We start from the raw sequence: 13,920 nt of genomic DNA on the forward strand, positions 1-13,920 counted from the left end.
AATCAATAAAGAAACAAGAGCATTGAATGACACATTGGACCAGATGGACCTCATAGATATATACAGAACATTCCACCCTAAAACAACAGAATACTCCTTCTTCTCAAGTGCACATGGAACCTTCTCAAGAATAGACCACATACTGGGTCACAAATCAGGACTCAACTGATACCAAAAGACTGAGATGATTCCCTGCATATTCTCAGATCACAATGCCTTGAAACTCGAGCTCAATCACAAGGAAAAGTTCGGAAGGAACTCAAACCCCTGGAAGCTAAAGACCACCTTGCTTAAGAATGCTTGGATCAACCAGGAGATCAAAGAAGAACTGAAACAATTCATGGAAACCAATGAGAATGAAGACACTTCGGTTCAAAACCTACGGGATACAGCAAAGGCGGTCCTAAGGGGGAAATACATAGCCATCCAAGCCTCCCTCAAAAAAATGGAAAAATTCAGAACACAGCAGTGGTCTCTACACCTTAAATAACTGTAGAATCAACAACAATCAAACCAACTCCACACATAAGAAGGGAAATAATCAAGATTAGAGCAGAGATCAATGAGGTAGAAACCAGATACAGTAGAACGTATCAATGAAACTAGAAGCTGGTTTTTTGAAAGAATCAATAAGGTCGATAAACCATTGGCCACACTAATCCAAAAGAAAAGAGAAAAAGCCCAAATTCATAAAATTATGAATGAAAAGGGAGAGATCACAATGAACACCAAGGAAGTAGAAATAATCATCAGAAGTTATTATCAACAGTTATATGCCAATAAGCTTAGCAACCTAGATGAAATGGATGCATTCCTGGAAAACTATAAACTCCCAAAACTGAACCAGGAAGAAACTGACAACCTGAATAGACTGATATCTAGTAACGAGATTGAAGCAGTGATCAAAAACCTCCCAAAAAACAAGAGCCCAGGCCTGACGATTTCCCTGGGGAATTCTACCAAACGTTCAAAGAAGAAATAACACCTATTCTCCTGAAGCTGTTTCAATAAATTGAAGCAGAAGGAAAACTTCGAGACTCTTTCTATGAGCCAGCATTACCCTGATCCCCAAACCAGGCGAAGACCCTACCAAAAAGGAGAGTTTTAGACCAATATCACTGATGAATATGGATGCTAAGATTCTCAACAAGATCCTAGCCAACAGGATCCAACAGCACATTAAAAAGATTATCCACCATGACCAGGTGGGATTCATCCCTGGGCTACAAGGATGGCTCAACATTCGCAAATCAATCAATGTGATACAACAAATTAATATGAGAAGAGAGAACATGGTCCTCTCAATTGATGCAGAAAAAGCATTTGACAAAATCCAGCATCCGTTCTTGGTTAAAACCCTTCAACGTACAGGGATAGAGGGGACATTCCTGAACTTCATCAAATCTATCTATGAAAGACCCACAGCAAATATCATCCTCAATGGGAAAAAACTTGCAGCCTTCCCATTGAGATCTGGAACAAGACAAGGATGCCCACTTTCACCACTCTTGCTCAACATGGTATTAGAAGTCCTAGCAACAGCAATCAGACAACAAAGAGAAATAAAAGGTATCCAAATTGGCAATGAAGAAGTCAAACTCTCTCTCTTCGCAGATGACATGATTCTTTATATGGAAAACCCAAAAGACTCCACCCCCAAACTACTAGAACTCCTACAGCAATTCAGCAACGTGACAGGATACAAAGTCAATGTACAGAAATCAGTGGCTTTCTTATACACTAACAATGAAAATACAGAAAGGTAAATTAGAGAATTGATTCCATTTACTATAGCACCAAGAACCATAAGATACCTGGGAATAAACCTAACCAAAGAGGTAAAGGATCTGTACTCGAGGAACTACAGAATACTCATGAAAGAAATTGAAGAAGACACAAAAAGATGGAAGACCATTCCATGCTCTTGGATCAGAAGAATAAACATTGTTAAAATGTCTATACTGCCTAGAGCAATCTATACTTTTAATGCTATTCCGATCAAAATTCCACCGGTATTCTTCAAAGAGCTGGAGCAAATAATCCAAAAATTTGTATGGAATCAGAAGAGACCCCGAATCACTAAGGAAATATTGAAAAACAAAAATAAAACTGGAGGCACCACGTTACCTGATTTCAAGCTTTACTACAAAGCTGTGATCACCAAGACAGCACGGTACTGGCATAAAAACAGACACATAGACCAGTGGAACAGAGTAGAGAGCCCAGATATGGACCCTCAACTCTATGGTCAATTAATCTTCGACAAAACAGGAAAAAATATACAGTGGAAAAAAGTCTCTTCAATAAATGGTGCTGGGAAAACTGGACAGCTATATGTAGAAGAATGAAACTCAACCATTCTCTTACATCGTACACAAAGATAAACTCAAAATGGATAAAGGACCTCAACGTGAGACAGGAATCCATCAGAATCCTAGAGGAGAACATAGTCAGTAATCTCTTTGATATGAGCCACAGCAATTTCTTTCAAGATATGTCTCCAAAGGCAAAGGAAACAAAAGCGAAAATAAACTTTTGGGACTTCATCAAAATCAAAAGCTTCTGCACAGCCAAGGAAACAGTCAACAAAACAAAGAGGCAACCCACGGAATGGGAAAAGATATTTGCAAATGACAGTACAGACAAAAAGTTGATATCCAGGATCTATAATGAACTCCTCAAACTCAACACACACGAAACAGACAATCGTTCAAAAAATGGGCAGAAGATATGGACAGACACTTCTGCAATCAAGACATACAAATGGCTATCAGACACACGAAAAAATGTTCATCATCACTAGCCCTCAGGGAGATTCAAATTAAAACCACATTGAGATATCACCTTACACCCGTTAGAATGGCCAAAATTAGCAAGACAGGAAACAACATGTGTTGGAGGGGATGTGGAGAAAGGGGAACCCTCTTCCACTGCTGGTGGGAATGCAAGTTGGTGCAGCCTCTTTGGAGAACAGTGTGGAGATTCCTCAAGAAATTAAAAACAGAACTTCCCTATGACCCTGCCATTGCACTCCTGGGTATTTACCCCAAAGATACAGATGTCGTGAAAAGAAGGGCCATCTGTACCCCAATGTTTACAGCAGCAATGGCCACAGTCACCAATTGTGGAAAGAACCAAGATGCCCTTCAACGGAAGAATGGATAAGGAAAATGTGGTCCATATACACTATGGAGTATTATGCCTCCATCAGAAAGGATGAATACGCAACTTTTGTAGCAACATGGACGGGACTGGAAGAGATTATGCTGAGTGAAATAAGTCAAGCAGAGAGAGTCAATTATCATATGGTTTCACTTATGTGTGGAGCATAACAAATAATATGGAGGACATAGGGAGTTAGAGAGGAGAAGGGAGTTGGGGGAAATTGGAAGGGGAGGTAAACCATGAGATCCTATGGACTCTGAAAAAACAATCTGAGGGGTTTGAAGTGGTGGGGGGATGGGAGGTTGGGGTACCAGGTGGTGGGTATTATAGAGGGCACGGATTGCATGGAGCACTGGGTGTAGTGAAAAAATAATGAATACTGTTATGCTGAAAATAAATTAAAAAAAATAAAAAAATAAAATCTCTGTGACTTAAAAAAATAAAATGTATTATTTATGTTAGTATAAAAAAAAGTGGAGCAAAGTTTTTTAATAATGGGTTTAGCTGTGAAATAGAAGAGATACTTATATGTAGTAAGTTAGGAAAAAAGATGCTCTCAGGGAAGAAGATATAATGGTAACAGGCTGGGTGCTTAATTCAGATAAAATTCAGGCAACAGGGCAGTAGAGGGAGACCGCTCTCGTTGCCTTGGACAGTGTGTTCAAGTCCGTCGACAGCAGTGGGGCCTAAAGTATTATACACACTGCTTTACCTACTCTTTACTAACAGTGGTTTGAATGTGACTCTCAAAAGAAAGAAGCAACAAATGTGCATGGAAACATCTTTGCACCAGGTGCCACATGGGCACTGCCCTTACTCATTTAATTCTCACAGTAGTCCTGTAAGTGGACTGGGAAATGATGTAACTTTCCCACAATAACACGTGATGAAACCAGGATGCGGACCATGGAAGTTTTAAGTGTAACACAGAGGTGGGGAGGCAGCCTTACAACCAGAGATGGAAAGCACAGTGTGTTACTTATAAATTAGTCAGTTCATTCCATGTCACAGGCACTAGTTAGGATTTTTTTTAGCTTATAAGTTATGTGCCTCCACTGCATACTTAGTAGGCACTTACAGAAGACCTTATTTGTCAGTCATCATGCCAAACAGGTGAAAGAAAGTCAATCCCCAGAGAAAATCCCAGAGCAGACACACAGTGCTGCACCAATGCAGGCCAAGCAGGACTTTGTAGGAGAACAGACCGTTGCCAGGCCATGCAAATAGAAGAGCATAAAACTAGAGCAGGCTATGAATCAGGGCAAGTAAAGCTCTTCAGCAAACCAGAAATATTCCAAATTCCTGAAATGAAAAGTTTGGTAGGAGAATATGATGTGTCTGTATGTGTACACATACTAGAATTGAGGCTGGGAAATGAACCAGATAGTAAAACTTGCCCTCTCATGAGAAGAAGCTCAGCCCATCTGTTACAAGGAGCCAGTGAGCCTGAATACAGCTGGTGGAACGAGTTGCTGTAACACTGTAGTCACTCTGGTGGCCCTGTCTGGGTCAAATGGAAGGGAGTGAAGCTGAGACACAGAGACAGGAGATGTCAGGGAGGAGCTCTTGAGTGAGCACTGAGCAGTAAGGGGAAATGTTACCTAGGAGGCAGAACTGAACAACCAGGGAGATGTGGGAGCTAAGACAGAGGAAGGAATCTAGGGTAAGCCACACTGCTTTTGGGTATTGGGATGAACAATAGTGCTTGACAGTGATGAGCTCAGTTTTGGAAAGATGACATCTGAGTGTAGCCACAAGCTGCTGCCTGTGCTGGCACCAGGGCTAAAGGTACTGATGGTGCGTAAGGGGTCACTAAAGCCATTAACAGGGACTGGAAGTCCCAGGCAGGAGTACTGAGGCTGTGCCAAAGGCAGGTGGGAAGCACGAGGCCCAGAGAGAGATTACAGAAAGAGCAAGAGGGATGTAGAAGGGTTGTAAGGCAGGGATTCTAGGCAGGGCAGGGGAGCAGCATTGGCACTGATGCTGGAATTGAGAGGGAGACTGGAGGGCCAGACAGCAAGCCTGAGGATGCAGATTGCTGCTTACAACATATGCAAGCCACAGCGGAAGGGGTGGCTCACTTCTCCTGAATTAATCTAGGAATAGAATGCAATCTCAATAAAAATACCATCAGAGTTTTTGTTTTGGTGGAGCCAGACAAGTTGACAATAAAGTACATTTGGAAAAATAAACAAGAATAGCCAAGAAAGCTCTATTATTAAAACAGGATGTTATCAGCACATCAATAAATAAAACAGGGAAATAGAATGGAAAATCTAGAAAGATATTCAAGTACATATGAAAATTTTATGATAAAGGGGCATGTCAGATAAATGCAGGAAAGATGGATTTTTTTTTTTTTTTAAAGAAATAAGTGATGGGAAAAGAAAAGAAATAAGTGATGGGAACTAATCAGTCATTTAGAAAAAGATAAAACTAGATCTACTTCTCATGTTTTTAGCTGGATAAATTCCAAATGGATCAATATCATATGTAAAAACAATCTATTCAAGTATCAGAAGAAAAGATGGGTGAATTTCTTTGTAACCTGGGAAAAAGTAAAACTTTTTTTTAAAGGATTTTATTTATTTATTTGAGAGAGAGAGAGAATGAGAGAGAGACCATGAGACGGGAGAGGTGAGAGGGAGAAGCAGACTCCCCGCTGAGCAGGGAATCTGATGTGGGACTCGATCCTCGACCTCCAGGATCATGACCTGAGCTGAAGGCAGGTCATGCTGCCTAACCAACTGAGCCACCAGGTACCGCAGGTAAAACTTTCTTAACTCTAACCCTAAAAGTAGTAAGAGAAAAGACTGGTAAGTTTTCTGTATCACAAATCTGTGATCTGTATCACAAAAATATGTATCTGTTTCACAAAACAACAACAAAAAAATCTGTATCACAAAACAACAACAAATTATTATACCATAAGCAGAATGGAAGGACAAATGTCTAACTGGGAAAACATATATAATATAAACAGCTTCTAAAAATGGAGAGAATAAGAGACCAGTAACCTGATACTAACAGAAATGGTGGCAAAAGATATGGATAGTTTACATTAAAAAATTCAAAAATAAACATATGGAAAGATGATAAAGCTCACTCTTAGTAGAACGATTAAAATGAACACTATACTGAGATACCGTTTCTCATCAGACTGGTAAAATTCCAAAAGTCTGACAACCTATTCTGTTGGTGAGGCTGTGGAGAAAGCCACTCTACACATTGCTGGTGGGAATCAGAAATAAGACAGTCCATATGAAGAGAAATTTGGGAATAGCTAGCAGAATTATATACACATTTACCCTTTTACCCAGCAATCCCATTCTAGGAATATATTCCAAAGTTACACTGGCAAAAATATGAAGTGAGATGTATAAGACTACTCAGTCATTGCAGATATGCACAGCAGAAAAACAGAAACCCAAATGCCCACCAAAAGAACGACTGATTGAAAGAATACAGTGGAAAGCCAGTCAGCTGTAAAGGAGTAAGGACAAGCTCTCTAGCTTATAAATGGAGTGGGTGTGAGATACATTAGTAACCTAAGAAAAATAAAGATGCCAGAGTGGGCAATGCATGTTACCTTTTGTATTACATGCAACAGTTGCCTAAAGGAAAGGGAGGAAAAGGGCAGAAACAAAAACAGAAGATAGATCTTCCTAGAAGTACCACTGTACCAATGATTTTAACTTGGGAAATACACAGCTGCTTACATAATTAAGAAACAAAATTGGGGCGCCTGAGTGGCTCAGTGGGTTAGGCCGCTGCCTTCGGCTCAGGTCATGATCTCAGGGTCCTGGGATCGAGTCCCGTATCGGGCTCTCTGCTCGGCAGAGAGCCTGCTTCCCTCTCTCTCTCTCTCTCTCTCTCTGCCTGCCTCTCCATTTGCTTGTGATATCTCTCTGTCAAATAAATAAATAAAATCTTAAAAAAAAAAAAGAAAACAAAATTGAATCAAGAAATAAACAAAACAAAACAAAGCAGTTCCTAAAAGTAGAAAGTAAACTAAAACAAATGAACTTGACCCTATGTTAAATTGGTGGCATAATCACATAGAGAATTATTCCAAGTGACCTGGAAATAGAATATTCTGATGATCTGACAGTGTAGGAAGAGAAAACAATCACAAACAGTAATTTAAACTCTCAGTGGGCTTGTTGCTATTATGGTTATTTTTGGAACTATTACATATTATAGAATTTAAAAAACCATTAGTTATGTCAGTGTGTTAATAAGCACTCAAGACAAGAAATACAAAGAGGGGCACCTGGGCGGCTCAGTGGGTTAAGCCTCTGCCTTCAGCTCAGGTCATGATCTCAGGGTCCTGGGATGGAGCCCCGCATCGGGCTCTCTGCTCAGCGGGGAGCCTGCTTCCCTTCCTCTCTCTGCCTGTCTCTCTGCCTACTTGTAATCTCTCTCTCTGTCAAATAAATAAATAAAATCTAAAAAAAAAAAAAAGAAATACAAAGAAATAAGTGAAAACTAATCTTTAATATAAACTAGAAATATCAATATGAAATTATGATTAATTTACTTTTCCTACACATTTCATTTCACTCTCCACAGAGAAAACCTAGTAGTACTGACAATCCAATACTGATGAATACTCTGGCACCCGATAAAGGCTTTGAAAGCCACCAAATAGATGGGCCCAGTGCTCCTGGGAGAGGTGTACAGGCCTAAGGCAGAAGGTGCACAGGACAAACATGTACATCTGTCTAGTCTTGAAAGTAAGGACTGAAATTATTAGGGTCATATGAAGGGGTTCTCTCTGGCTAAAAATGCGAGTCTGAGCAACAAAAAACCCAAAAACTATAATAGACTGTGGCATTATACATAACAAATCCATGAGTTTCAGCTGATAGTGAAAAACAACTTTTTTTAGGGGGTTGCTGGGCACCAATTCCTTCAGCTGTTAGTCTGCTTTTACTAACCACATAACTGATAAAAATTCTTCTTTTATGCATGAATTAAAGATAATAAATAAGGAATAAATCCACTAAGTAGTAGCTTGGTAACCTGGCATGTCTGTGAGGAAAAGAATGTCACGTCACGTTAATTATTCTGACTACTATTTTGAAGGACCAGTGAGGGAGCCGAGAAAGGAAGCAAGGTAAGAGAGCTGAGCAGGGACATGGATAAGGAAAAAGGATTGCCAGGCAGTGTAGAAGATGAGTCTGCTTCCCAAAGATCTGGTGGTACCAGCCCATAGACCTGGGTGATTGAATGTTCAGCAGGCAGACTGATAGGGAGACAGGGCTGATTAGCTCCACAGCTGGGCATAAGCTGACATAACAGCTTGAGAGCGAGCCACTAGACCACTAAGGATGACGTAAGAGTCTGAAAACATGCAACTCTGTCCAGTAAGTGGTGGAATTTATTTTCCACTCCTAAACCTGGCCTGACCTGTGACTCGGTTTGACCAATAGCATGTGGTGGAAGTGAAGGTCTATAAAGCCTGGAGCTCAGGCCTCAGCAAGCCCTTAGGGTTTTGTACTCATTGTCTCAGAACATCGCTTAAGACTCCTATGTAAGGAGGCCAGCACAGCTGGCTGGAGGGCAAGGCCAGTGGAACAGAGAGGTGCCACACCCAGTGGCTAGCACTGACTCCAGTCTTGTGAGAGAGCCCATGAAACCCTAACAGCCTACATGGTCTCATCTTAGTGAGTAAAATCTCATCTTAGTGGGTAAATCATTTAGCTATCTTCTGCTTCGGTTTTATGAAAAAGAATACTGCAAAATTCATAGGGTTAGTGTGAGGATTAAATAATATATGTAAAAATTCATAGAACAAAAATTCATAGAAGAAAATACATACATGTAAAAATTCATATGTAAAAAAACCCAGAATCTGTTGTACATGGATATATATATATATTTTTAAAGATTTTATTTATTTACTTGAGAGAGAGACAGTGAGACAGAGCATGAGCGAGGAGAAGGTCAGAGGGAGAAGCAGACTCCCCATGGAGCTGGGAGTCCGATGCAGGACTCGATCCCGGGACTCCAGGATCATGACCTGAGCCGAAGGCAGTCGTCCAACCAACTGAGCCACCCAGGCGTCCCTACATGGATATTTTTATATTATTTAAAATAAAAAGGTGCCTCCTATATTTTACCGTGAACTATCTTCAGGATACCGTTGTCCTACTGCTTCTTGAAGCTGGACATTAAGAAAAGACACATTCTGCCAGGTTTCCTTTTCTCTTATTTTATCAAAAATTGATGTATAGAAGTCATACATGGTATCTCCACCTTCCATTAAGAAAAAATTCCTCATGGCCTGCAAGTACTCAACCAACCTAAATGGAGAGAAAATAAGTGACAGAAAGATCTTATACTCATGAGACAGAACTCTGGACAAGTACCAGTTTTTGTAAACTATTTTTGTAAACTAGTTTTAAAATACGTTTACATTCTACATTTAGTAAAAACATTAACTGTTTTAGTATTAAACTGTTTTAGTTTACTAAAACAGTAACTTTTTAGTAAAACATTAAATGTTTTAGTAAAAACATTTAGTAGAAACATTAACAACTTTTAAAGAGTTATAAAATAAAAAAAATAGTATATGGCTGCCTTTAATAGTCAGAAAGAAATAAATTACTTTTCTATAACATTGTAGAAGGATAGGAAATGTCAAAAAAGTAAAACAAACTAAAGTTAGTCCAAAGCCTGCTATTCATAGAGAATTTCTATTGTTAAAATTGGGGTTTTTCTTTCCAGTCTTTTTTTCTATGCATTAAAAAATAGTTCCCACCATATTATATATTCTGCTTTTTAAGCTTTAAGAACATTTTACATTATTTAAAACTCTGGATAAACATAATTTATAACATGAACTTTATAAAGTTCATACATGACATGGATATGCTTTTATTTAAAGAACTAGTCATCCATTACTAAGTAATTTCATGTTCTTCCCTCTCACAGCAAACTTTCTGATGGGTATTTTTGTGCAACAAGCTTTTTCTGCATTACTTTCAGGACAGAGTCTCAGATATAAAGGATTAAATTTTGCAATATAATGGTGTGAAACACTGATGATTAGTTGATTCTCTCAAAAGAAAACCATTTACTAAATACCCATTTCCTACTCAATTAAAATTAATGATTAACTTGAAATACAGGTTTTAAAATAATTTCAACTGTTCTTAAAGTACAATAAGCTATCTAGTTTAAACTACTCCCTTATACCTGTAATCTTTTTTTAGAGTTCGCATGAGGTTTCCACAGCACTCTAGGTATTGCTTATCAATATGAGGATAGAGGCAAGATCTCAGTGTTAACTCAAAAGTCTGGCACGTCACAGATTCTGATGATCTATCCACACATATATCTCCACCAGCAAACTTCTCATGAAAGTCACTCTGTTCCAAATACAACCTTTAGGAAAAAAATGTGAGTCTCTTTTTATGAGCTGCTGTCAACAGAATTCCCTTAATCAAAACTTCAGAGTCCCATTTTTATATTTAGTGTTAAAAGTACCAACTATTACAGAAAGAAGATTTTCCCCCCAAAATATCCTTCAATGAAAGTTTTTCAGCCACTTCTGCCTTAAGGGTCAAGTACTGGGTAGGTCTTTTTTAGCTACTGGCTTCAGGCAGTGAAATGGCCATTAGATAATAGGGTGCTGTGTGGGCATAAATGATTTACTTCACTAGGCTATACACCTAAAAGCAGCTAAGGGCCAAGATGCATTTTAAGCAGGGTGTGTGTGTGTGTGTGTGTGTGTGTTTATCTGATGCGTGCACACGACCCAGACTTTCAGAAATATCTTCTGTTTGAGCAACGGCAACTCCCAAAAGATATAGGGTACATGAAAGTCTGTGGACTTTAACAAACAAGGAGACCAAATTGAATGCAAAGTCTTCTTGCATTCCATTCATTAGAAAGGATAGATTTTTATTTTTAGTTGAAAAGCCCTACCCGGCAGAAATAAATGGTTACTAAATAGTAACTGCACAGATTTCTATTTCAGTCATCCAAAATCTTGCAGGTATGCATCACCTTGCAAAGTTAATTGCCAGGAGTGGATCGTGAACATCATCCAGTTCAAGATGTCTTTCAGCAAAGGACTGCATCTTAATTAGGTTCTCTTTGGTTGCCTGCTGCTCAGTGAGGACCTGTGCAGTAGAATCTTCTCCATGTCGAAGACGTGACTGTACAGATTCCAGAAACAGGGTATATAAGCTTTTTCTTTCTGCATCTGAAACATAAAAAAATATGTACAGTGAACTGTGTTCTGGTATATAATAGTAAGTAATGTTAAGAAATATTAAGTAGTTTTATCTTAATATAGTATTTTTGGTATAATTTGGTATTTGGTATGTGGAACTTATTATCACTGCCTCTGAAACACAGTGCTAAAAGTTTCCATTGAGGACAATCTTTTTAATCAGGAGCACTAATTTGATCAAGGGCACAATTTCCACAAAAATAAAAGGCTTTGATAATTTTCAAACTACAAAATAATTACTATCTATCTCAGGATGACAAGAGTAAAGAGAGAACAGATGCCTGAATGCTGAGGGATACAGGAAGAAGGATACTGCTACCTCTGGCTGTGTCCTGGGATGTGGTGCTCTCCACACACTGCAGGTTCTTCAGCAGCTGCATTGACTTGCCAGCCATAATTATCTGCTTAAGGACAGGTTTGAGGAAGGACACCATGGTATGCTGCCTGCTGGAGGGCCCCTGGTCACTGCCAGAACTTGCACTAGCATTATCACTCATTTTTTCTTCATTTTCTGTCTTTTCCGATACGCTGTATAGTGTATAAGTTGCATACCAAAAGTCTCTGTGATTTACTGGAACATTTTTGTTTCTATAGAGATTCAAAAGAATTATAAAATTCAACTTTTCTGCCATAAAAACAACATGTCTGTTCTAGCTGAGAACATTGCCCAGACATTCCAAAACACAGTAATATCTATTATTAGTAAAATGAAGCAATCTTCAGGCAAATGGTGCAAAGGTTTTATTTGACTTCAGTTCAATACAGAGAAGTGGATAAATACTCTGAATGGCACAGGTAAAATTTAACTAAGTAGAAAGTTTCCTGAATTGAAATTAAACAAAATATGATTACTTTGATTCTCTTTACAGGTGGAATAACAATTTACCTATTTTGTCATTTCTTACAAAAATAATCTCTAGACTGCTCTTTTTTTCTACATAGATTTTTTTTTTTTTTTTAATGTACGCTCCACACCCAGCATGGAGTCCAACATGGGGCTTGATCTCAAGATCCTGAGATTAAGACCTGAGCTGAAATCAAGAGTTGGACATTTGACTGACTGAACCACCTAGGTGGCCCTCAACATAGATTTTTTTTAAGAAAATGATTTTATTTATTTGTCAGAGAGACAGCGAGGGGACAAGCAGGGGGAGCAGAAGTCAGAGAGAGAAGCAGACTCCCAGCTGTGCAGGAAGCATGATGCAGGACTCCATCCCAGGACCCTGGGATCATGACCTGAGCCAAAGGCAAATGCTTAATCAACTGAGCCACCCAGACGTCCCTCCACATAGATTCTTAACTGAACTGCTTTTAACAATGAAACAGTGCTCACTAATCACCCTTTAAGAACAACCAGAATCCCATTTTCGCAAAAATTATCATGTAAAATCAATGAAAAACAATATAATGACAGACATGACTCAGAGAAGGTCTGCTAATTTATATGAGCAGTGCATAAACAGGGTTACCTTTTCAGAGCTGTAAGGACTTAATGTTCTCCTTCCTGATAAATTAAATGGATAGCTATCCATAAAAACCATATATCTAAACAGACTGCATAATTTAAAACTGAGTTAAGAGAGCTCTACACATTGTAGTTTGTATGATTCTGTTCAGAAAAATCAATGAACTGAAGGGGAAATCATAATAAATAAATTATGATTTTCCATAATTGTTTTATTTAATATTATATTAAGAAGGTTAGCAAAAAAACATAGCCAATTTGGAGAAATAATGTTTTTTTGTAATATTTTCATATCTTTTAGCCTATTGATAATTTATAATGGGAATTAGTTGAAGCCATTTGATATCACCTAAATTCATTCTATGGAAAGCAATGTGCCTTTTATAGTACCAGCGAACCATAAACACATTGCCACTTAAAAAAAAAGAATTTGCTAAGAAAAGCTGTAAACGGACATTAAAATTTGGAAACTTTTTTGGGTACCTGACATCTCCTATAAAAATGCAAAAGAACTTGTTTATGGGAAAAACACAGCTCTGTCACTCACACTGGTCTCCCCCAGTATTACCTGAACTAACAAAATTGCATGATTTTCCTGTGAGAGAAAAGAGGTACAAGCAGCACCCCACACTTCCCAAGCTGTGCATGGGACCTGACCTCTGGATGATGAACTCCCTTGCGCAGTCACATAGGTGCCCATGCACGATCCACTCATCCACAATCTGCAGGTAGGGTCGCACTGTTTCCACCCAGAGAGAGAATAGCAGTGAAACCTGAGGACAAAGTCAATTCTCAGAACTCCCTTGTCTCTGGATAAAATGAAGTTTAAACATTTCTGATACACTTTTTTTTTTTTTTTTTTTTTAAAGAGAGGGAGAGAAAGAGAGAGAGCATGTGCTTGAGGGGGCAGATACAGAGAGGGAGAGAGAATCCTGAGCAGGCTCCATGCAGAGCAAGAGGCTTGACGGGAGTGGGAGGGGGGTTGATCTTAACAAGTCTGAGATTATGACCTGAGCCAAAATCAAGTCAGATGCTTAACCAACTG

General features: G+C 38.8%; 1 protein-coding gene across 4 annotated transcripts in view; it reads right to left on the reverse strand.

Annotated features, from left to right (window-relative positions):
- TUBGCP5 (tubulin gamma complex associated protein 5) overlaps positions 1-13,920 on the reverse strand; it is a 109,933-nt gene that overhangs the window by 19,058 nt on the left and 76,955 nt on the right. For all 4 annotated transcript variants that reach the window (XM_032342329.1, XM_032342330.1, XM_032342328.1 and 1 more), the window contains 5 exons: positions 13,533-13,648; positions 11,730-11,998; positions 11,182-11,380; positions 10,369-10,557; positions 9,291-9,473 (listed from right to left, as the gene is read on the reverse strand). In XM_032342329.1, coding sequence (XP_032198220.1) covers positions 9,291-9,473; positions 10,369-10,557; positions 11,182-11,380; positions 11,730-11,998; positions 13,533-13,648 — 956 coding nt within the window. The remainder of the gene's footprint in view (positions 1-9,290; positions 9,474-10,368; positions 10,558-11,181; positions 11,381-11,729; positions 11,999-13,532; positions 13,649-13,920) is intronic.

This window comes from Mustela erminea, chromosome 5, assembly GCF_009829155.1.
Source record: "Mustela erminea isolate mMusErm1 chromosome 5, mMusErm1.Pri, whole genome shotgun sequence".
NCBI lineage: Eukaryota > Metazoa > Chordata > Mammalia > Carnivora > Mustelidae > Mustela > Mustela erminea.